We start from the raw sequence: 25,877 nt of genomic DNA, 5'->3' as shown, positions 1-25,877 counted from the left end.
CTGCTGGGAATGAGGATCAGGACTTGTTTGCTGAGGGACATGGATGTGGAACCAAGTTCTTAGTTTGTGGTAGTTATTTCCTTTGCATCTAAGTAGTGTGTATATGAAAGAAATGGGGAGCAGAGGGAGAAGGCCGCCGTGTTGTGTTTGTGTCCATGGTTTAGATCACCTCTGAGAGTTGTTGGGTTTGAAGGGTTTTCTGGTGTCCCACAGCTCTTGGGCAGTCAATGTTTAGGCTGCATGGCCTCGTGGATTAAAGTTCAGTTTTCATGCAAAGCCTTTCACAGAAAGGGTGGAAATTTATATTTACTTTGCTATTCTGCTTTCTTTTGTACCATCACAGGATTCTGCTCATATTCAGCATTTCCATTCCTCCTCCCCTCTTGAAGTTAGATTGTGATTGATCACTCTCTCCATTAACTCGCTCCCCCCCCAGGGCATGGCTCAGTGAGTCCATCACTTGCCCCAAGTACAAACACGGGGCTCATGCAATATCCTGTGTGTTTTCTTGGCCTTCACTGTCAGGATCATTACACAGTGTGATTAAATATCCTTCCAGGGGCCTGGGAATGCTCAAATCCCAGTGCAGAACTTCCCAGGCTGCGAAATCTCCGTGCACTCACTGGACTCTCTCTGCATATGAATATGCAGCTTAAAAATGATGCTTTGTACAAACATGCAAATGGGATTAATGACTGTGGTCTTTTGCTGGCTATTGATTGTGATTAGACATCACTGGACCACCGTTGGGGGATGATAATGGATTTAAAACGACTGAGCCACAACTTTGCCTTTCAGAGGAACTGAGACACAGGATTATTGCTGTTAATATAGGTCATAAATCTTTTCTGTACATGGAATTCATGTATCTGAACTCCTTCCAAACTACATTTTTCCCTACTTCAACAGCCCTTCATTAAAATTTGAGGATTTGGAGTCATTCCAATGGAGGAAAAATGACCCAGCTGGATGGGGTGGGTGTTGAGATGAAGTATCACACTGTAATGGCACACTGTTTAATGTATGTCAGGGATATTGATTGGTACTATGCATGATTTTATGTGGGCTAAATACATTATTTTAAAAATTTAGCAGTGTATAGAAAGACTTTAGCTTACACTGGGTCGCTTGAGAATAGGTGTTGGAATGGTACAGAATAGCTCTCATTTCTGGAAAATATGGTAGTTTTGCAATGTTTACTCATTATATTTGATTTAAGGTAAAATAGTTATTTCTCATGAGGTTAATGGAGGAAAATTTACTTGGCAGTAGGCTACAGGAAGGTGGCACAAGTGGACCCAGGAACACTGTTTGCCTTCAGCATAAGAAGCCTTCATAATTGTTGGAGATACCACTGGCCAGGCTCCCACGAGCTCCCTGCTCCAAGCTGGAGGCCAGGATGCTCCTACCCCTTGCTAAACAGGTGTCTGATTTTGCTGTGGGGTGCTAGATATGCACTGGCAGGAAGCTTTTAGAAAAGGCATCATTTTTTTTTAATGCAAAATAATTGTTAAAAGGTAATTCGTTGCTGTCTAATTTTTGCCCAGAGCCCTGCGTTCTGTAGTGCCTGCTGTCTTGCTGACACATACTTTGCTACATCTAATCTCCAAGTATTGTAACTAGTTTGTCTTTTCATTTTTATTCCTTATCTGGTACGCTTCCCAAGCCTTCTAAAAGCCAATTTTACAAATACTAAAAACTGCCTTCTACCAGGAGCCTAAATCATTTTAGATTCTCATTTAACCACCTCTAATTACATGATACTGGGTGGCAGCTAACCCATTTTTTATACATTAAAGAGTCTAGCCTGCAGTGAATAGGACCACACTCAATATTTTTTGGGGGGTACCAAGCTCAGCTACTGGATTTGAATGGGGCATGCCTGAGTGGGGTCTGTGTGGTTTGTAACATGCATTGGAGCAATCTGGAAAATAACAAGAAATGATTCTAACAAAATGACTAAAAATCATTATAATGATCCTGTATGTAGAACTAAAGGCTGTGTTTTTGTGGGCCAAAACCTTGGAAAAAAAGGAGTACTTGAGCACAGGAAGATGTGCAGGTAAGGGCAGTGGGAAGGGCCTCAGGTGAAACAGGGTTTCTCTGTGGGTTTGTGTGGTCAGACACGGCAGCTTCTGGTAGCGGTACTCAGTTCAGAAAGGGAAGATGATTTAAAGTATGGAGGACTTGCTAAGTTGAAACTTGTTAATAAATGGCTTGAATTTGTTACCTTGGAGTTCATATATACCACACCAGGACTCTTTCTGGTTAGGATCATGTTGTATTTAAATGTTTGCACATGTGAAACTGTCACCATTGAAGTGGGAAGTAGCCTCAAGGAGGTTTTCATCGAGAAGGTGAACTTCATTAAAACAAAAGTTTACTACTTTTGTGGTGCCCAGTCCTTGTGTCTGTCTATCCAGGAGCAGTTTGGTGCCAAAAGCTTGCTTTCCTGTTTGCCCTTGTTGTCACAGCCAGCTGCCAGCCAGGCAGCACAAGGGGAAATGCTTCTCCTGGCACAGGTCAATGTATGAGCAGGAAACATCACAGAAAGATCTCACAATTAGGTAATGCGGAGTGAAAAATCACCTCAAGTTTTGCACTTGGCATAGTACACATTGACAGGATTCTGAGGATTTCCAGCCAACAGCCTTATGGCAAAGGATTTTGCAGGATGGTTGCGTTTTTCCTCTCTGACAAAAAGCCATGTGCCATCCACCATCTGCTGGTTACCGCCTTGCTTCCTGCCTTTGGAACTGCTTCCTTGGCTTGTAGAATGTCAGTTTATAATTGATATTGCATTTTTGAAATTTAATTTATTTTTCTCCTTACCTTTGATGATAAATGAGAAAAGGTATTTTTATATTTCTACTGCTGAGTATTCTGGCATCACCTTCTGTATAAATGAACATTTCATGTCTATTATTAAAGTGAGTAAAATTGGGCTTAAGATTATTCTGAGGGATGAAACATATTACAATTACTACATAAAATGCATCTTAGACACGTAGTCCACCAGGATAGTTAAAGCAACACCCAAAATGAACCATAGATCCAAAAAAACCCCTAGAGGTTCCTAATAAGAAGTGTCATTGTAAATAATTAATGAGGCTCAGAACTGCAGCAACAAACAAGTGAACCATATCTCAAGTCTGTTTCAAGGTTACAAAATCTTAGAAACAAAACCTTTGCTGCTGAGTGTTTTGTTCAAACACAAACTAAGAACATAAGGGTGGCTCCCCACGCCAGATTTTTCTGGACCAACATCCTGTTCCCAGCAGTGAGTACCAGCAGATGCCTCAGAATGTCTAAGAATAGGAAAGGCATTTGTGAGGTTTGGTCTTAGTACCCTGCTGGACTCTACTTCTTACTTCAAAGTATCTTGAGCCAGATGCTGTTTCCATGTAATCTTTGGTGTATTCCTCTTCCAAATCTTTGTCCCATCTTCCTTTGGACCCGCAGAGAGTTGGATCCACATCATCCTTTATAAAGGAACTGTGCAAGCATCCTGCCTGGTGAGGCAGAAAATCACCTGTTTTCTTTTCAATCATTTTAATGGGGACTTTTTAAATAGTAAATTGACTCCAACATTTTTTAAATTCATCCCAATTTTCACCTTCTCTGGTGAGAGGAAAATGAGCAGTGACAACACAGGAGAACAAAGAAGAGTTGCAATGACTGCAGAGCTGAACTGATGTTTGGCATTTCCATCCCTTACATTGTTCTCAGTACCAACTGGAAAATGGAGTGTTTAAATACAGCTCTCATAATCAAAGGTGGGACTCCATTAGTAGATGTCTACTTTCCTAAGTGGAGTTGTCTGGATCCCTGCTTTTAACCTTGTTTCCAAGTAAATGAAGTTTACAAGGATGTATTTCTCCCAACCCCCTTGCACATGTTCCTTCAGCTCTCTTCCACTGCCTTTGGTAACTTTTAACTTGCAGGGTAAATCTGGAAAAAATTGGAAGACAGAAGTCTAACAGATCAGTCAATTCTTGATGTATTTATTTTATCAACAGGTAAGATGATGAAAGAAGTAGGCAAAAGATGCTTCCATAGGTATTTGGTGTTCATTAGTTCTGTTCTTCATGGAATAACTTTTCTTCCTAGGCATTTTCTTTCTTTATCTTTCCTCTTTGACCTAGCATAAAATGTCAGCAAAATTCAAGTAAACTTTAGCAGGATTTGCAGTTCTTCCCTTGTACTTTACTGTGCCTACTGTCAGCCTGTGCTGATATTGCAAATAACATAGAGGCTTTTAGAATTTTGCTTTAGAATAGTTGCATGAATAGAGGTAAATAAAAAAGAAATCATTTTTCCAATTAACTGATTGGAATATTGATTTTAAAATGATTTTCAGTTGTCATGGTGAAAGAGCTTATCCCTGTAATGTTTTGGACCATATGTTTAAAATTTGCTGTTACGTTGCTGATGCTTGTGTTGTTTAAGCTCCAGTCAGAAGCTGCCTCTTGCTGCAACTCTTTTAGGATAAAAAACTTGAACACAAGTTGTGTTTGGCTTGGTTTTGCTCTGAGAACTGTTGTTGGCCTGCACTGTGTGTAAGGCTTTGCTCACCACCTTTTGGTTTGGGCTGGAGTTGTCTGAGGGAAGGAGCTGTGTCTCAGTTTGTGTGCAGAACACTGACTGTGTCCACAGCCCTATAGAAATAATATATATAAAAAATGCACATAATACATAATATATACAATAATATATATTTTATATAATTTGTGTATTTATATACATATGTGTGTGTGTGTGTGTGTTGATCTCATCAACACATATAAATATCTCAAAGGTGGGTGTCAGAGGATGTTGCTGGACACTTCAGCAGTGCCCAGCGACAGGACAAGGAGCAATGGGCATCAACTAAAACACAAATTCCCCCTCAACATGAGGAAGAACTTCATTCCATGGAGGGTGGTGCAGCCCAGGACAGGAGACGTCTCCATACCTGGAGATGGTGTGGAGTCTCCCTCTCTGGGGCTTATCACAGAGCTATGATACAGATGGATTTATCATTTATTTTGCTTAATTCAATATGACAATCCTTGTAAATGTTGAAGGATGGGATGCATGGTCCTGCTTGGCAGCTGATGTTGTAGAGCAGAAGAGCTTTTCTACCTCAGTGTCCACAGGGTCTTCAGAGGGAACCTGAGCAATCAGTCCCCTGGAGCAGCTTGAGATTCAGATCTAAGTCTACTGTCCAGAAATATTTGAACCAGGAGCAGTATTTGAAGCTGCTTGGGCTGTTGGCGTTAGGAGTGACACATTTACAGGGAAGCACTCTCAGTGTAGCTGTTGCCTTCACTTGACTGGCACTCCACAAAGGCAGTCAGACTGCTGAAATGCTGTGAAGTGACTCTGTGCCAAAGGCTCATGTTGTTGCTGAATATGAGTCTTAACTATTAATGTGTCTACACCTTGGGAAATGTTAATGGAGAGGTGTCTGGTAGTGAGAACAGTGAAGCTGGAAGGAGCAGGAATGTGTAATGAAAGGAAATGTGTGTGTGTGTGTGTGTGTGTTTAGAATATGAGGGAGGAAAGGTTTAAGGCTTGAGAAGTTAATGTTCCATCCCTTTTTGTGGAAGGTGGAATTAATGTTTCCAAAGTTTTTCCACTCTAAGTGTTCCTGGAAGAGCAGGTTTACAGTATCAATTAGGAATACCAGAAATCAGCTGAAAGATAGAACTTTATGTGCATTTAATGTTTAAAAAATGGTCTATCCATAGAGGGAGAACAGGGGTTACAGGTACCATGGGCTCTCCATTGCCGAGAACTTTGGAAAGATTCTTCTGTAAGAATACTTTAATCAATGCAGGCATGTTTCATCCCATGTAGTCCTTTGGTTTGCGAGAAAGTTTAAACAGAAATCACCCCAAACCAAACCAAACAAGACCATACAAACCCAACTTATAGGGATCCACAGAGCACCATGCACAAAGGTGCTGCTTCTTTACAAAAGCACCATATTTCTAGAAGTTGGCAAAGTTATTTGCATTTATGTGAATGTGTTTGAAGTGACAGAACAAGATAGGATTTACCTTTTTCTTGTCTCCTAATACCTTGCCTAGTTCTTTGATGTGTTTGTTAAAAAACAATTAAGGTGTTTTATTCTCCTCTGAGTTAGATATATGCACACTGCACAGGATTTGTTGGAGCTTTTCCTGTTAGTGATCAGTCTTGAATTCAAATGGAGTTTATGTATATAGCTGCTGGGAATTAAGGTGGAGGTTCCAATGTCAAATTTCATATATTTTTAATATCATAATCAGCATGCATTTTGTTTGAAAATCAGTCATAGAGGATAGAGGACTGTGTGGGTACCATACACGGTTAAACTGACAGCCATAATCATTAAAAGCAGCTGCTTTTTCTGATATATTTGTTTCTTCCCCCCACATGCTCTTATAAGGAAAAATAGCACGGTAAAAAAAATGTTGCAGCTGTGGGTAACAAAACATTACCTCAGAATTTGGTGTGCTTCTTTTTATCTCCCAGGACTGAAAAATGCTGCAAATCAGAGAAAGTGTGTCATTATTGATCAGCTATTAAGTAGATAGGGCTTTTTCTTAGCAGCAGCATTTTGATTTAGATGTCTGACTTGGCTTGACACAGCACTTTCCTGTTCATTATGTGTGTGTCTGGTCTGAATCCTCATGTGTGCCGAGAGTTTCCTGAGCACAGAGTGCAGCCCCTGTGCTGAAGCAGCCCTGACAGCCAGCATTCCCACCAGCACCACTTGTGCTTCCCAGAAATCCTGGTGTTAAGTTCCTACATGGATAATTGCAGATCCCCTTCCTTTAATGACCTGATGCTTTTTTATTCACAGGGAGTTATGAGGAAACTTGTTTTGCAGGGGGCTGGGGCATGGGTCCCTCTGTTCCTGAGTATTTTTGCCCTTACTTCTGTCATTCTCTCCCTCAAAACTGTTTCCTGGTGCACTTTTGTTTCCAATCTCCACTATTTTTTCTCCTTTGATCTGTAAGGGGTGCTAAACCTCACTTGTAACTCCTTCCCCTGCTGCAGATTGCCAAATTGAATCCATTTGAACTACCTTCCTGCTCATATCTGTTTTCTGAAAGATTTTCATCACTGCCTGGATGGTGCATTCTTGAAATTCAGCCCAAGGAACCAGTTCTTCATGTAGCATTTTGGGGATTATATATTAAAAAATGCATAAGCCATAAATCTCTTTTTGTGATTCACAACAGTGGCAGTGAATGTTTCCCTCTGAATCAATTGCAGATTTCATCAGTCCCACTTTACACCTGACTCTGAATTTATTTTAAGCTCTTATTTCATAAATGTATAAGGGCTGTGATAATTTGTCATTTCTCTAATTTTATCTATCTTCAGAAGTGAGATCTGGCTTATTAAAAGTGCAAGTGCTTCGTTAACAGAAGCACATTTATTCCTGACAGCTCAACAAAATTAGGGTCTCCTCCAAACCCCTACTCAGACTTCAAGCCTTTATGCTCTGGTATATGTGACAAAAGCTTCAGAATTATACCTGTGCAATGTTATAAAAAAATGTTGAGAGATTAATCTCTCAGAGCTTTGTCTTAGGCATGGGGGTGTAACTGCCTTAATGAATATTATAATGATATTTTCACAAAAAATAGCAACCTAAACCACAAGTGTTAAAACCGTCAAAAACTTGGGTAGGTGATCTTTCATAGTGGCAAGCTCCCCCTTAAGATCTATCAGGTAAATGATGCACATATTTCAAGCTGTCGTAGTAGCTACTTTTACCAAGCAATTTGGTGGACATCTATTGGAAAAGGAGGAAAGGGAGAATATAAAATAAAAGGGTTGACACCACAGGTTTCAGACCTTTTTTTTTAATAAACTCCAGCAGTGAATTAAATATCTCTGAGTGTACTCTTACTTGAAGTTTTACAATAGTGCTTAGGATCAACCCTTGAGCTGTTTTCAGTCCCCACAATTTTATATCCAGAGATTTGGAAGAAGGATTTCCACTGCCTGTGATAGGACCTTTGCCCTTATTCAAATAAAAGAGTTTATTGGGTCCCAAAGGCAAGGTCATCTTATTGATGTTGCTCAGATAATGGCAGAAATTGGTCTGAAAACCTACAGCTTAACTATTTTTGACCTGTATTTTTGTGTATTATCCCCAAATATTTTTCCTGTGGGTTTTGTTTTTTTTTTTTTTGTGTGTGTTTTGGTTTGGTTTGGTTTGGTTTAGTATGAAAACAATTGAAACAAATTTTTGCTTAGAAAATGAAAACCTCCCTTATTCCTAGGAGGGCTGCATCAATTTTTTCAATATTTTAAAAGAGTTTAGGATGAAGGCATTCTAGATGGATTCATCTAATTTTCATAGCTTGACAGGAATTATATTAGGAAGCCAAATTACAGGATACATGGATACATTTATGGCAGTGAAGCCCTGGGAGCTGTGAGTATGGCTTTGGAAATTAAGCCTCAGAAATCGGTTGGGAATTCTCTGAAGGGCTTATTGAACATTTGATCAAGTGAGATTCATGAATTTCCTACACTTGGATTTTCAGCAAATTCTTCTTGAGGTCATTTGATAAAAACTCCCAAGGAAGCAGAACTGTCCTGAGTAAGAAAAGGATAGCAATCAAATGCCACTTTCAGCATGGAGAAATTAATTTCTGAGTCTCACAGGGATCTGTGCTGGGACCTGAGTTATTAAGATGATCTTGGAAACTGGGGAAGGGGATGAGGTGGATGAGTTTGCTAATTAGCCAGGGCAGTGAAAAGGAGCATGTGAAGGAGGACAGGAAAGATTCCAGTCTCAACAATTGACTTGATGGTGAAGCAGCAGCTGAAAATCTGTGCAGGTGAACACAAAGTAAAGCACATGGGAAGAAATGGTCCTGAGATAAGAACTGATAATAGGTAAGAATGTGTCTAATTATCAGTACTGAGGAAGGAAATCTTGCAGCTACTGTGGCCAGTTTGCTGAAAATTTCTCTACAGTCGTGCCAAAGATGGTAATTAAATTGAAAGAACAGAGAATAAACCACGAAACAGTGCCATTGCATACCTTCCTTGGGTACCTGTTCCTTCCCTCTCAGCTGAAAGGGTGCTGAGAGAGATGGGAAATGTGCTCCAAGGGCTGGAATCACCTCTGCACAAGGAATGAGTCGGGGTCTTCGTCCTGGCAGTGGAACTGGACAGGGCCCTGTCCCACCACGGCTGGTGGCACACTTAGACATGGTGAAGGTGTACTCAGTGTTTGCTTTTAATCACAGTAGTAGAATTAGAAGCATGAAATGAAATGAAGTAAGGTATTTAAGACCCCAGAAGAGCTTTTCACACAAGGCATAATTAAATTTTGGAATTCATTGACATAAGAGATTGCGAGTGCCAAAGGTTTGCATATGTTCAAAAATCAATTACTCACAGGGGAAAAAAAATCCATGGATTCTTCTTGAGCACAAAGAAATCCTGAGCCACAGGCTAGGTCTGGGAGGGTTTAATAAGAGAATCACTCCACATGCTTTTTCTTACTGTTTTATTAAGAATCCCCTACTAGTTACATAAAATGTTACAGATGGACTCTTAGTCTGAAGCCATATGTCCATGCTTAAAGGAAACAGAATTATACTAGTTTATGTCTGAGATTTGGCAAAAAAAATCTGAGCTGAGCTCTGTATTTTTCATTTATGTAATGTATCAATGACCCCAAGAGATGGTGAATGTGTTGAAGTATTTATACAGAGTTAGAAAAAACAAAATTAGGATGCTTTTTAAAAATTAATTATATGTTGAAAATGGTATGAATTTGGGAAATTAGAAAATACTCTTCCCTTAATCTGTCTTGTTGTATTTTGAAAGCAGTCCTCTGGGCTTACGTTATTTTATTGATGAGCTCATAATAGGCTACAAAAAGTAGGAATTTATTTGAAAGCTGTATTTACTTTCCTGTGGGGGATAGGTACTTCCTATCTCCTTTTCTTTTGATAGAGTATTAATACATGGACACTTCATCTATAATGTGTCGGAAAACTGTGCACAGTAAAAATACGAATGTTTCCAAAGGTTGCTTTTGTTCATGTGTATTTTAAGGTAAAATCAACAACTGCAACTTAACCTGTCTTTCTAAGCAGAGTTAAATTATTTTGCCTGAAAATTCCTTACCTGTCTCCTGGCTCAAACCTGTTTCTTATTCCTCGAGCAGTGGCACCCAGCTGGTGACATCGAGCGGTGACACCACGGTGCGGATCTGGGACCTGTCCAGGCGCGGCTGCATCCTGACGCTGCGGGGCCATTCCCGCGCGGTGCGGGCCTGCTTCTGGCACTCCTGCGGGGACTTCGTGGCCTCTGCCTCCATGGATGGCACCAGCAAGATCTGGGATGTTAACAGGTATGGAGGCTCTGTGTTCACTAATTGATACCTTCATTAAGAACCAGGGTTGTGCTTTAGCTCCCTGTCGATTCGTGGAGTTCACTCGGAGAACACAGGGAAATTAAAGGCAGTGCTGGAAAAAACAGCCTCCGATGGGATTACTAGATAAAGGCTTTACTAAACAGGGAGCTGGGAAGGACTTCAATTAACACAGTGCCAAAATGGAAGTATTTGCTTTCACTTGGCATCCGTTATTCTTCATTGCTGGTTTTTTTTAAGGCAAGAGCTTTGTGGAACTTCAATATGTAATTTGAATAAGTAACTGAATAAGACTTTCAGTAAGTTTTCTATATACTGTTTCAAGCTCCTAAGTACACAACCTGGTTTAAGGTTAGCCAAGTGGAAATTTATTTTAGTCATTTTCTGTGTTTCAGCAAGGTGACTCCTGATTAATAAATCATCCTATACCTTCTTTATTATCCAGGCAAGTGCATTTTATGAAGGTGCTTTTAGAATATCAGTGAATTTGTGCTTACTGATTAATTAGTTCCTTAACTCTCTCCAGTTGTCTTCAGTTTTGATTAACTTAACACCTTAAAGAAATGGGATGGATTTATCTCTTTTCAAACTATCTCCTCTAGACTCCTGAATTACTGTACTGTACTAGGTCTGATTTTTAACAGCTGGATGTCATCCGTCCGCAGAGTCCTATAGGCGTTTTCCCTGGTTCTTTATTATCCAGTCCTAATGGATTTTTCCATTTCCTGTCGGTCTTTTTCTTCCCTTGCATTTGAATGAGATGAAATACTCCTTCAAGATTGTTGGCCACTGCAGGAGAAGAAGCTTCACTCAAAAAGCAAGGGAAAATTTCATCTTTTGTTCCTTTTTCCTAAATCCCTCCCGGCCTGCTGCAATTGCAGTGAGCCCTTAGTGGAGACTTTTCAAACTGTAATTCATCCAGATTTCACTGAGAGTTAATTAAAACTCTGTCTGTATCGGATTTCCAGTCTTGCTTTCAAACCATGAATTGAGGAAGCATTAAATGATATTAAAAATATTGTTTTCAAAATGGGATAACTAACCTATCCTTTCATGAATTATTCCAAATTATTTTGGCGAAAAAAAAACTAGTTAAGGTTTGACAAAGTTCAAGCCAGCAGAGTGGTGGGTTTTAGAACAAAAATTGTCAGCCAGTTCTGAGAACAGATGATGCTTCCACCATCGCAGTAATAAGCATTAATGGTCAGTGTTTTCCTTAGAAACATGAACAGCAGAAATCTAACGTATTGTTGCCTCTTTTCTTAACCTGTTGTAGATTTCTAATGCTTTGATCATCTTTTATGGCATATTCATGACCTTTAAGAAATAATACTAAGAATAGCTTTAATTTGATGTCAGAATGGGTTTGAATTTGCATAGACAAAGGTTTGTTTAGACATTTGAAAATGCCTTCCCTACAGAGGAAGCTTTTGTAGTCAGAGGAATCAAAGCAAACCTTCACCACCAACCCATGGTGCCTCCCACTCACACTCATCACCAACTCCCATTTCTGCCTCCAGTCTATCTGAGCTGTGCTTTGGATGTGAAAATAAGAGAGTAACATCCCAGCCATGATGTGAAAGGCTGACTATCCATGTAGAATTATTGAAACATCAAAAATTATGCAAAATCTCAGTGGCTAAAGGCAGCAGGAAGTGGCATAAAAATGTGACATAGTCCAATTAAAATAAGGTGTATTCAGAGTAGGAAAAAAAAGCCCTCATGGGAGTTCTCACTGCTGGGTTTTTGATGTGTTGCCAGTAAAAGCCATGTGCTGGGGGCTGTTGCACTGCCTCAGTGCAAAGGCCAGGTGAGTTCTGCTGCGGCCAGTTCAGGTGAGTTTGTAGAGCTGTATGTGGTGTAGGTACTTAGTATGAAAAGAGGACTGCAGAAATGACAGACATTTGAAGAACTTCTCTAAAATGGGTTTGGTGACAAGATGTGGCTGTTTCGAGCCTAATCCATCCTGGTTCTGCAGAACACTCAGCTGCAGTTGGGCCTTGTGCCCGTGCTGGCTCATTCAAGTGGAAAATCAGCCTGTGCAGGATGTACGGCAAGATTTGGAAATAAGGGAAGGCTATGGACAGATGAATGAGCTGGTGGTTTCCACTGGCTTGTTAAATTGCTGCTGTTATATTTGGAGCTGTGCTACAAAAGAGCCTGCAGTGAGCCTGGGTTCGGCAGTGCTGATTGCTGAGCTACCTGGCCGAGTTTGCAGCACTGATCCAGCTGTTCCAAGGTGTCCCCTGTAATTGTGCCACGAGCTTGGCCAGCGGGGCTGGGCACCCCAGGAATGTGTGCCCTCCTCAGCCGCCCTGCCAGCCTGGGGCTGTGTGACAATAGGAACGTGGAGCAGGCTTTCTGTGGTTTATGATGCTTGGAGTGTTATTTTTCTCCCCAACCCTGCAGAACAGGTGCTCATCCAGGTGCCGTCGTCAGCCTTCTCCCTCTCCAGGTGCCACAAGCTCTGAGCAGGGGACAGAGCCCAAGATAACGTTCTCGTGGGAGGATAATAATCAGTGATCACAGTTAATCTAGTGGTTTTATTCTTTCCACTAACAAGGAATTAAGATTTTATAAATGAGAGCTGTCTTTCTTCCTTAATATTACATATTTGGATGGATGCCTGCTTTCAAATTGAATGGGCCTGGAAAGCAGCAGATTGTAGGGGAAGAAAAGCAAGAAGGATATCAAAGCTATCACTGCCACCTCTCTGAAAGAGATATGTTGTAAATAAATGCTACAAATAAAAATACATCCATTTCTGTAGTGGATGACAGTTATCTTCTTATTTCCAGCTTTCAAAAAGGCCACTTTTATACATTAGAAACATACTTTTCTATAAATGTTGCATTTGAAAAATATACATCATTCTCTGTAGTTGTAAGCTTGGTGTCAAGAAGCTGGGGAGGCTATTTGCTATCTTTTAGCACCAAAATCCAAGGTGCAATTTGCACAATCATCAAATCTGTTATTGGAGTCCAAAGAATACAAGATGCAACATCTCTTCAATAGGAAAATGTTGCCAGCAGTTTTGATAAATTACATAATTCTTTGCCAATGATAAGAAAATTCTGCCTACTAAATATTTGAATTTTATTTTATTAGAACATGAAATATGCCTGGGGTTTTTGGTCGGTTTGGGGTTTTTTATTATTCACAAATGTTTTTCTTCTGTGTATACTGGAAGTTTCAATCATGTATCAAGCCACAAATGACATTCCTACCAGGAGGATAATATGAGGTAGCTTTTAGTAAACAATGTTCTTCTGGACAAGTTAGGTGCCTTCTATTTAAAGATACAATCTGAGTAAGCCACTTCCTTCTCCTGGAAACACAGACACATGCTGAGACACAGCCATGATCCAAGCTACTGAAGGACTTGAGGGAGTCTGAGTTCTGGAGTTGGAACTTCCTGATGCTTTCTTTGCTGGGAGAATTGGTTGCTTTTAAAGGAAATGAAAAAGAAAATGGTGTAACATCGGGAAGGGGAGTGCAGGGAAGAAAGGTAACTCATGTGCCTGCCATGGCTAAAAAAATTTAAACCAAAAAACAAAACAGCAAAACGGGCATATCTTGTACCTTCAAAATTATCCCCACTTCTTAATGATTATGGAAATAGGAAATTGGAGAAGAAAGGGAGAGGTTTATAATTTGTGACCAGGATCTTATTCAGTAGGATAGCTCAGGTTGAAAATATACAGCCAGTTATGTTCTAGCTCAGCAGGCAGTTGCAGGGGTGTTTTCTCAGACCATAAATTCAACACTGTCAAAGTCATTTTGGCAGGATTAATTTTAATTATCCAGTGGTAAATATCATCAGAGATTTACAGCCTGATCTCTGATATGCAAATCAAACTGAGCATCATATATCTCATGTAAACATAGGCAGTTGTTTAGCTTTGCAAACATATGCTCTACACTGAATGTTAAAGGCAAACATTGTTATTTATGCTTTGCGCTTGAGAAATTGTTTGCAGCAGTCAGAACAGTCAGAATTGGTTTTCTCCAGTTGATCCATTCTGTGCTCACTGAGCAGTTCTCCATTTTTCTCTGCTTTCTTTCACTAGTACAAAATATGTGGAATTAGGCCACCAAGAAATGCAATTGTGCTGTCCTGCAGCAGAGCCCAGGGTGAGGAAGTGTTTGTGGATTGGAGCCGTTTCTGGTTGCTGTTCCATGATCCATCACTCATTTGTTTTCCTTTTCCATTAACGGGGCAATTTTTGTCTACTCACGGAAATTTTTCCCATAATCAAATTTTATTTTAAAAATTTAAAACGTGTATTTACCTCAATCTTCAGTCATTTCTAGTGTCCATTGGTGCATTTGTTCAGGCGCCAATTTTAGAAGTAACTAATTGTGATTATTGTTAATTCTCCTGTACCTCCAGGATAGTGTCCTGTTACTGAGGTGTTAATAGATTCTTTTACTTATTTCCAAATATACAAAAAAAATTGCTGACACCTTTTGCTTCTCTGCAACAAGACAGGACATTTTCACTTCTTTGCCCAAGTGTCAGATGTGTCTGACATTAATTACTAGTTTATATAAATAATTCCTTCTTTTGCTCCTAAGCCTCTATTAAAATTCTTATCTCCTGTTGTGACTTCTCTCCACTTGGTATCTGCTGCTTATAGTTTTGATTCTTCTCATAAGAAGCATTTAATTTTGGAAAATTTAGGGTTAGTATTTAAAGAAATCAAGCAGGGATGGATTTTGTTTAATTAGAAGTCCCTCGTCAGCTACAGCTTTCCTTGGAGTGACACCATGGAATGACACCATGCAAATCCTGCATGTGTTTTATTAATACACATCTTGAGTGTGTGTACTGCAAGGCATGGTTAAGCTGATTTTAACCTGCAGTTATACTTTGGGGTGGAGTGGTTTATTCTCTAGTTTCACTAAATTGATAATTTAATGTTCCTGGAGTTGCCAAGTGGACCGGTCAAACTCTCTGCTTTGTATCACCAGATCCCAGGGTTTAGCCTGGCTTCTCCTGCCATCCTTGACATTCATACTCTGTTTCTTTTTCTTCCTTTTCCCTTTGGCGACGGACAGCTTTGAAATGCAATATTTACTCTCAGATTTGTAGGGTTTTTTCACCACACCAAATGCATCCGTATCAGGATCCTGTAAAATCTCCTCTGAAGGAACTCAGAGATTTTTCTTGTCTCAGAATGGAGCTATATTTTCACATTTTGAATCAGGATGAGTGTGCATAGCCAGTCCTTGTCCAAATACCCCATTTGAGGTTACACTTGTCTGACTGGCTGCTCAGTGGGACAGAAGCCACAAGCTCCTCTGGCCAGATCCCATGTTTAATTGATTCCAGTAAAAGTGGAGCTAATCTATTTTCAGAGAAGACAAATGTCCTCCAGGAAATTAGAAGGCAGGTAGAAGAACTCAGAGGAAATGTGGAAGGACCATTTTTGGGTAGTTTGTAATGTCTCTCCTGACAGCACAGCAGGAAATGCTTGCCATTTTGATAAAGGAGAATTCCCTTTGGAATCCTCCAAGGAGCACTGCAGAGACAAACTGCTATTAATCCTTCAAATCAAAGCCAGGCCTATGCCCAAGTCTCCAAATTTATAATTATGCTACAATTCCATAACACATTTTTCAGGATCAGGAAAGTCTAAAACCTAGTTGTTATAATTCCCAGAGAGCCAGTTGTAAAAAATCAATTTGAAAATGCGAATTATCAGGGAAAAAATTACATTCAAAGCAGAGCTATTCAGTTAAGGGGAAGATATGGCTAAATCTACAGAATCCTGGACAAGATGAAGCTTGAAGTACAAAACTTTACAGGACGTGTAGCTTGAACTCCATGTTGTAAACTTAAATGACATTGTGGATTTAGTACGAGACAACATGCCTCAGTAATGAGAAATTGCAGGTCCCAAAGGCCAGAAGAATCTTAGCTGATTGCCATGGAATGCCTAAGCTGGGCAAGCCATACCATTATTTACATCTGGTGAAAGTAAACAAAGAGGTGAAGGGCTTTACTCGAGGCCATAGGGTGAGTTACTACTGAAGCCATCATTAAAACCCTGACTTTCCATTCCTTGGGGACGTCAACAATATGGCAAAATTAGTTTTCTTCAAATCTTCCTACTGGGTGAGAGGAACTAAAATCAGAATTGGATTTTCAGTAATAATATAGATCCATGAGAAATAGATGTTTATGTGATTATTAATGACTCTGTAAAACATGACAGGAGTTGTGTGACGTCTGCTGAAATATTTGTTCTGGTGGCTGTTGGCTACTGGTCTAGATAAATCCATGTTCTCTCTGGCTTTTACTGGAACCATCTGTGGCAATTTAGCCTGTGCACAGGAAGCATATTTGAAGATCTTAGTAGTTAAAGTGATAATTTTTTTTTTTAAATTCAGAATATTTTTCCGTTTTTCCTAAAGCATTGAACACACAGAAATGTAAGTGCTTTGCTTTCTGATTTCTGCTGCTGGTCTTGAACTGCACAGCAGTTTTTGATTAATGGAGGGGGAAAAAATCAAGTTACTACTTTATTTTTTAAAAAAACTGAGGCTGAAAACGGAGCTGCTTTCTAAAGTGTCTGAGTTCTGCAGATTTTTCTAGGTAGGCTTACCCGAACGCTACCAGAGTTAGCTACATAGTATTTCTTTTATGGAAAGATAGTGGAGAAAGTTGCACTTGATTTACATAAATGGGTGTCTCATTTTCTGATCTCAGAAGTTTCCTTGCTTCCATTATTTCAGCATTCAATATGGCTTGGAAAAAACATACTAGATGCAATTGTTAGTGGGTTTTTATGTTCTAGCTGTCCTCCTTTAGCCCAGCCTCCCTAAATTCTGTGTTGTTGGCTGAGAGGCTCCTGTTGGACAGCAGGAAGCTTTATTTGAGCTGGTAAGGAAATGTGCTCCTCTGAAGTTGAGCACCTTTGTGCTTGGTGTCCCTCCCTTGTCCAAACACCTCCTGGATTCCCTGGCAGGTGCTTCAGGAGCAGGAGGAATGAGGGAGGTAAAACTGAGGCTTCCTTCCACCAAATCCTAACCAGAGCAGCTGGCAGGTCTGCAAAGCTGAGTCCACTTGGACTGTGTGCACTGGAGGAGGCTCAGGCGCTGCTTTTTTCTCTCTTTGACAATGTGCAAGATGAATTCTTTGTCTTAATTTGCAACTGTGCAGGTCCTATAACCATGGCTTCTGCAAAATGTTAGTCAGATCTGGACAGGGTGTTTCCACTCTCCTGCGTTCAGAACTCAAATGCAGAGGATCAACACTGCAGGCATTCAGCACAATTTAAGTCAGAGTATAGTTTTCTACTCCATATCCAGGGTCATTATACAGTTGTTTTCTTTCTCCCTCACATCACATTGACTCATTACTGGCAGGCTTTTCTTTACCTAAGCTGTTTTCCTAGAAATACTGACTTACAGTATCTCCACCAAACCAAAAATGAATTGTACCAACAGAGCAATTCATAGCGCAGTGAAAACTGTCAGATATTATTACAGAACTCAGTGAAAACAACAGCTCATTAAAATGATGTATTTCCATCATCACACCCATATCCTGTCAGTACCAGTTAGAGCAAATGTTACACACACAGTCTGTGATCCACGTTCAAGTGGGGCACTGTCACCCAAAATGCCCGTGTGCTGCAGCACAGGTAATTGCAGGTTGTTTCCCTGCTTGTCTCCCAGTGAACTAAAATGAACACGAATACATCTTACTATTTATAAGCAACAATACTCTGACAGGCATAGCCACATATCCACCTGAATGTGAACTATTTTTAGCTGCTGATGTCTCCTGGTTTGGAATTAGATGAGTCGGTCATTTGATTTCAAAGTAAAAGTCTGCTGTAGTGGATGCCTTAATACATGTAAATTCCTCCTGGAATTTTTTCAGTTCTTGTCCTCTGGCTCCAGGCAGTCTTCAGATATGTGTGTGTCTGTGTCTGTCTGTGATGCTTTTGGGGTTTATTTTTCTTCCTTTTTATTGTTTTCTTTTAAGGGTTCAGATGTTACACAAGATCATTTTCTCTCTCAAGTGCTGGAACTCCAGTTGTGTATCCTGTTAGAGCAAACTCTATTCATCTTTGATTAGCCTCAACTGGAAAATGAAAACAAGTCACATCTTAGTCCTTTAACAATTAATTCTTACATTAAAAAAATGTGCCCTGGGTCTCTTATTGACACTGGAAGACACTGAATTGTGTTTGTACCTCCTTAAAATGTGGATATATACTGTTTTCAGCCCAATAATGATTTCTTTTGTCTGTGGCAGCTTTCAAAAATTTGGGGCTTGTTTCTCTCCTCAGTCTTTACATTTCCCTAAGTGGTCAGACCTGATACAGGTAACACAGCTTCTTTGGTGCCCTGTGTGGGTTATACTTTGAGACACATCTCCAAATCCTCAAGCAGATTTAGAGCTATAAAGTCTGTTCCCACATGATCCAAGTGGTTAAGCCTGTGTATACAGCAGACACAACCACTCTGACACTTCCCGGGAAAATAAGGGGGGGTTTTGCCTTGATGGAGGCGAAGACCAGGATGAAGCAAACAAAAACGTTGGCCATTTCCCTTCTGCACTTTGATATTTGTAGGTTTTCTGATGTGAATTGAGACACATCATCACACAAAAATCTTGTAGGCTGACCGATATCTTTCCCAGCTAGGAATCAATTCACCATCTGCAAGACAATTTTTATGCATCTATTTACTGAACTCAGAGCCTGTAAAGGCATGTGTGTCTGTGGGAAACCTATTAAATATGTATTGGAATTATCCACTTGATGCAAACCCAATGAATTTCTTTATATTTTAGTGTCTCTTTCAAGCATATTTCTGTCACCAACACAAATATTCTAGATAATGGAATCTTCATATGGAGGCTGCAATAAAATGTCAACGATATTTGTGAATTATTTAATACAGAGCAGACGGTCATGGAGTGTTTCGGTGCCATAAAGGGCACGAGTTTGCTGCACGCTGGGAACATAGTTGGAGTCAGACTTGTATCCCTGCTCTGAAATTTGAATAAAAAAGTAAAAATACTGTGTGTGGTCTTCTGCAGTTACATTCTGCCCCTTAAAAAGTCCCTTCTTTAGGTTGGTTTTTTTTTAAATATCAGGTTTTGTTTCATAATAATGCAGATCTTAGCTGATTTTGGAAGGTTAAGACTGAAATGAGGGTTTGGGGACACTGTGCAATACTAGGAGTGAAGTTAGCAGCTGGCACTGGCGATTGATGAAAACCTAATTCTGAGTGTGTCGGACTTCTAAGTGATCCATATCAGGTTGTCAGTCATGGCTTGACAGTACTTTGATTGCATATTCAGCACCTTCAACAATTGCAAACTGAGCTTTGCTATGTGCAGCTGAAGATTTTAGTAGTGATTTGCAAAGGCCTCTCTTCCCCTGGAGAACAGTGGATACTCTTCTCATCCAATGACACTTACTTTGGGTGCACACTGGGATGAGACAGGTGTAATTACATTGATATAAAATCACACCGCTAACAGGGAAAGTTAGAACAAAAAGGAATGTAAACCAAACTGTTCACAGCTAGGAAAGGAGGAGACTAAATCACGATGCTTATATTTAGTGCATGTGTTTCAAGTGAATCTTTTCCTCCAGCTGCTGGCAAAGGGAAATCCAGCCCTTTTCCAGCTCTGTTTGGGGAGAGCGGGGGTGGTGCACAATCTAAAAATGGTGAGAAAGTAGTAGATCAAAGTGGTGGGAGGTATCCTTGGGAATTTAGCTTTTCCCATTCTGTGTTCAGTCACTGATCTGAACAAACATTCCCGCACCTGTAGCTTCAGTGGGTGGACCAGGCTCTTTATTCTTCACTCCAGCAGCTGCTTGTTAGAGAACCTGCAATGACGCTGTTTTTGTTGTGGCTCTGTGTCTAGGAGCACAGCAAATCCATTATTCATATACCTTCCCAAGTTCACAAAGCCATTGAATAGTGCTGCATAACTCCTTAAAGCTGCCACCCACTCAAATCCATTTTATTTGGACAAATAAAGAAACTCTGCACTGAAGAAAACCAATTTGAAAGCACACTGAAATTCATTTTCCTCACTTTAATATTTAAGTGCTTATATTTATTGCATCTCAGCCTTGTTGTACTGTTTTCAAAAAGGATTTGTTTCTTTAATAGGTCTAAAGAAGTTTCAGTAAATTTAAAATGTGGAAGAAAATAAACTAACATCCGACAAGAGTCACAGTGCTTTTTATGCAGTGAATCTGCATGCTGCAAATTAAACCCATCCATTAATATTCTGTGTAACTCCATGCTAATTTACAGTACACAGGACTGGCCCAGGTTCTCATGGTTCCCTGCACTATTGCAACTGACTATTCCCTTTAAGAAAAAAGAAAAAAAAATTGGAAAAAACCAAGGACTAAAGTTCCTGGTTTGCAATACAACAGTAATAAAAGTGGGGCCTCCAACTTTCACTTGTCATTGCATTTTTGACTTTGAGACTGTAGGTGTTTTCTTTATCTGACTTCTTTGGTAAAGGCATTTTCTTTTCTATGTCAGAAAGCAATAAGCCAGCTCCTGGTAGGGTCATTGGTGGTGTGGGGGTGGTTTTGGGGCCCAGTGCGTTTGTAGGTGATGCTCAGGGCAGACAGAGCTGGCAGAACTCCCTTTACGTGGGAGTTACCCGTGCTGCTTGCAGGAGTCTTCCTGCATACGGGTTGGGATTAAAGACATAGTAGAAATATATTAACAATAAATTAAAACTTACTAAATTAGTAAACAAAAAAAATTTAAAAGGTGGGGAGATTAAGTTATGATGTGCCAGTACTGCTTTCTCTATCCTCTATAGAATTTCATCACTATAAAGCTAGACCAGCAAGTGGATCCTAAGGTAAAATAATGGTGTACTTTTGGTTTGTTTTGGGGTTTTTTTGGAGCGCAAGGGGTTTGCTGGATTTGGGTTTGGTGGTTTTTTGGAGAGCTGAAAGCTGATTTGAGTTAGTTTTATGGTAACTGTGTAGATGTAGTTGAGCTCTCTAGATTTATTCTGCTGGCCTCCTGTATAGTTCTTGTTTCAGTTTTTCCCTTTTGTTGGTAGTTTTCAAACAGTGGATTTTTTTTTTTTAAAGAAAGACAAGAATTTTGGGCTAGAAAAAGTGCAGACCTGGGTCATCCATCGGGCAATTTAATGCAACTCCTGACAAACAGAAGCCTGAGAGCCACTTCCTGTTCTCATCATCAGCTGCTCCCTGACTCTGGTGGCTGCACAGAACAAAGTTCTCCCCCAGAACCTGCTCCACCCTAACCCTTCATTTAATCCACACAGAGTTGGATCATTCAAAGAGCCCCAAGGGTTGTTTGAAGATATGTTTGCACGGCCACAGTGTCACACGGGAAAATCCCATTACTTGGGCACCCAGCAGCTGTAGGACTCTCAGACTCTCCCTTGTCCAGGCAGTTTGGAAATCTCATCCTAAATATGTAAATTTGTAGAGAATATGATATGATGGAGCTTTATGGGATGAACTTGTAGGCTTTGGCGAGGTATTTTAGGGGTTAGTGTTACAGGAGTGGCATTTTTTAAAAGTGTGCTGTTATCCACTGTTACAGACTTAAACTCCTGTAAAAACCAATTATTTCTTACATTGTCTGTGAGTTGTCAGAAGAAATAGATCAGATGAGTCTCACAGTAAAATGCAGGGACTCCAAAGAAAATGTGTGTTCCAGCATAACGTAGTAAGTTTACCTGGTCTTCTGCCATAAAGATACTTCATATTTTGTTTTTCATTGTCACGATTGTTATTTTCTGTGTTACGTCTCACCAGTCGGTAGTTGTGCATGTAATGCCATATTCTTTATTTATTAACACGGTCGTGTAGAAGAGTGAAATAAATGATGATAAGGAAGAGAATGAAAGAAATAACAAAGAAGTTCTTCAGGGTGGTTGGAATGCACCATAAAGGGGATCTGAATGTGGAGTTTGGATGGCTCATCTTCTCCAGAATATTTTATTTGAACAGCAAAAGCCTAAAACTGTAAAATAAACTGTTTGAATAGTTCTCACATAAGCCTTAATGTATGGACACAAAAAGTTAAATCATTTGACAGTGATGCATCGAAGCACATGTGCTGTTGTCTTTCAGAAGCAAGGAGGGATTGACACATCTGCATTTACTTGTTCAGGGTTAGCCTGAAAAGGCAGTAATTTTACAGGTAAAGATTTTTGTAATTAAAAAAAACCCAAGACACAAATAATAAGATCATGGCAGCTTCATACGGAGTGTGGAACAGGCCGTGAGCTCCATGCTGATGTCAGCTGATGGGGTAATTGAGGAGAACCCATGGTCACTGGGGAGAGGCTTTGCTTGTCCAGTGGCAGAGCTGCTGAGCAGCAAGCACACTCCTTGTCCTGCACTGTTTATTGTCTGCTTAAATGGGTTACAGCTATTTCATGATTCCTGAGCCTGCACTAATCTGATTAGCTCGTACCCCTGTGCCTGGAGGGGGGAGGAGATAATTGTTTCATAAAACAAGGCTCTGCTTTTCAATAAATGATTCCTGGTGCTCCTGTCTTCACCTGGCCAACAAAAAAAATCCCCTGAGGAAACTTAATTTGCAGAAAGTGCTGAGCAAGGGTAAGAGTCAAAAAATAATCTAAGAATCCCCACTTACCTTTTTGAACCCGAGTGCCCCTTGCTCCTGGACTGAAGTTAGGAATTCTGAGATAGATGGCTCTGCTTTCCATGTGTTGCAAGGGAGACACAGGCATTTTGAAGGCAGAGAAGTTTGTGTCCTAGTTCCTGGCCAAAGGACTGAAGCAGCATTTTATTCAATAATAGAAATACAAGAGCTGTCCCTGGAGGGGAACCACTTCAGATCCTGTCGCTCTGAGTGCTGGAAGCACCGGGCTGCACAAAGCTTTTCCTCTGGCTGATGGAATTTATGTTCTGCATGCAGATACACTTGATGGAAAAGTTAGAAGCCGTAGCCACAAACGGATGGTTTGATACGTGGGTGGTGATTTTCCTGAGGCAGAGGAAACCTGGATTTTGAAATATGGAATGTAGGGTGTGTACTCCTGCGTAGTGCTCAGAGTGGGTCCCAGTGTGGGTCCAGAGCCCACTGGTGTGTTACAGGTGTTCTGGGAATGCCCAGAACATTCCCATTAGTGTTAACAAATGTATCATTGCTGACTGGCTGCTGGGGTGAGAATTGCTAATTTACTCAGGATTACTTTGGATCTTTCCCTGACATAACTCTTTTATACACGGTTACAAGCAAGACCTTGTAAACAGGGTCTGTTTCACCCAAACTGGTGAAAAAGGTACTTCAGATCTACATTTTGGATATAAAAGCCTAAATCTTCTTCTATTCCATGACTTTCAAAGTAATTTTTGTTGACCGAACTCTAACCTTGGGGAAGAGCAATCCTTGTCAAATGAAACATAACCCAAATTCGAAACATATGAAAATGCATCTCACTTCTGAAAAATTTGGATTGTAAGTTAACACTTCTCTTCAAACTAAAGTTGCTGAAATAAGTTATCAAAATTGATTTAGAGCCCAATTTCAGTGGAAAGTGAGCTTTTGCAACAGCTCTCACCAGGAGCTGGAACATGCCCTGTGCTGCCAACAATCAGGTGTTGAACAGTGAGATTTTAAAGATATCTTGACATGGTACAGCCAAGCCTACATAGTACAAGGGAATGAAGAATATATTACAATCTTACAAAAAGACCATAAACCATTCTTAAGTAGAGATTTTATGTCTTACTGTTTTCTCTTTCCTTTTAAAAAATAATTAAAGCTTTACACCAAAACCCCTTTATCTGGAATCAGAAAATAATACAAACAATAATACTTCTCATGGAACACTTCATTTGTTCAAACAAATGTAAGACATTAAGAGGCTAAATCTTCAATAATGAGCAGATTCATTATTCATGTTTCAAGCCAATAAAAAAGGAGACAGATTATTGGCAAAGTTTTCATGCCTTCTAATGAAAGCCTAAGTAGAATATTATTAATTCAGTAACTTCAGCTTTTCGCTTACAAAAACATAAAAAGCTATTGTCAATCATATTTAGTATTCTCAATGTTTATCTAAACAGATCCTGAGTTTGAGTAGTTTTGGAATCAATCAAGCACCAAAAGGTAATTGATTATATTTCTTTTTTGTCTGTTTGTGCTAGAGAGTTCTAACCAGCCATGGCAACCAGGGAGAGTCTTTGTTTTGTAAAGCCCACCCTACCACTATCTCTGTGCATTTGATACAGAAACATGGTAAAAAATAAGATTCTTGTTATTTCCCAGGCTGGCATCAGGCAGCCAGGTCAGTGTCCAACACCACAGCCACGAGTGATGGTCTCAAAACTTTGGGCTTTTTTCTCTGACAGTATTTTTTAACTCAGTGCTGCATCTTTGTAGTCAGTAGATCAGTGTCTGCCTAGTAGTGGGAGTTTCCACAGGCTCAATAAACACACAGCTTCTGCTTAAATACACACAGTAGAGCTCTGCCAGAAAAATAAATACAGTGTTTTAATTGGCTACTTTTCCAGTAATACATACTGTGTTACATAAATTATCAGGAATTGAGTCAAATAAGCACTCTAATCCCAAAGGTAAGGCATGAAGTTTTGCAGCCTTTCTCCTGCATTCACAGAACTCTCTTTCAAGTACTGTGCTTATTTGGCTGTTATCTAATTTCACTGCAGAATAGAAATCTGACTGGAGCATTGCTTTCTGCTGGTTAATTATAAATTTATTAGGGAAATTTTGCCAAATGTCCCTCACTATTAGACCTCACTGAATCTGAAGTTCAAGCTATCAGACTTCATTTAATGTAATGCATTGCCCTCTTTTTCTGTTCTGTGTGTGCTTTTTTGTATTTTTTTGTTCTCAGGTATGTTCAATTTTCCCTTTCTGTGTATTATTTGCCAAAGAGGCTCTTTCAAGTTATAGAAATGGGACGAAGTAATTTTTAGAACAGCAAAATATGTAAGGAGGCAAGGTCCCTGGAGATGAAATGAATTTCCAACACAATAAAATAGCTTTCCTGTCCCGTTTGGGTGTTGCTGTTGACAGAGTATCTTGTTAACAGCACACGAATGCCTCAGGAGTAGGAGGGTGTGGAGGGGGCATCACAGAATGGGAGCATGTGGAGAGGGAAGGGAAGGATGAGACAAGCTTATGGCCACACTGAGGTGCTTTGGGCCACCTCCGTGCTCTGGCAAGGCTTTAACACTCGTGAGGTGCTCTCAAGAGTGAACCCCACAGTGCGTGGGGCTGGGCTGGGCTGGGCTGGGAGCACTCAGTGTGCTCACACCTCATCAAACAAGACCCACATTTAAGGACTGTCATGCCCAGGCACTGCCTTTCAGTCTTCTCTTAGAGCTTTGCTAAAAGTGGGGCTTGCAATATGTGTGAGACAAATTTGGAGCAGACTGGGGGGGGTACCTGGAGGTGTAGGTGCATCCTGTGTGAGCACAAAGCTCAGGGTGTTCCTTACACCAGCAGGGCCAGG

At 40.2% G+C, this 25,877-nt stretch overlaps 1 protein-coding gene across 3 annotated transcripts in view; it reads left to right on the top strand.

Annotated features, from left to right (window-relative positions):
• The window catches only part of SPAG16 (sperm associated antigen 16), a 359,065-nt gene that overhangs the window by 179,083 nt on the left and 154,105 nt on the right, over positions 1-25,877 (top strand). For all 3 annotated transcript variants that reach the window (XM_042035377.1, XM_042035375.1, XM_042035378.1), the window contains one exon: positions 10,175-10,360. In XM_042035377.1, the coding sequence (XP_041891311.1) occupies positions 10,175-10,360 (186 nt within the window). The remainder of the gene's footprint in view (positions 1-10,174; positions 10,361-25,877) is intronic.

Source organism: Corvus kubaryi, unplaced genomic scaffold, assembly GCF_017639235.1.
Source record: "Corvus kubaryi isolate FWS band 111438036 unplaced genomic scaffold, C.kubaryi_AGA036_p1.0 37383, whole genome shotgun sequence".
NCBI lineage: Eukaryota > Metazoa > Chordata > Aves > Passeriformes > Corvidae > Corvus > Corvus kubaryi.
Note: the sequence above shows the minus strand (reverse complement) of the source record. Positions and strands in the feature narration are given on the sequence as shown.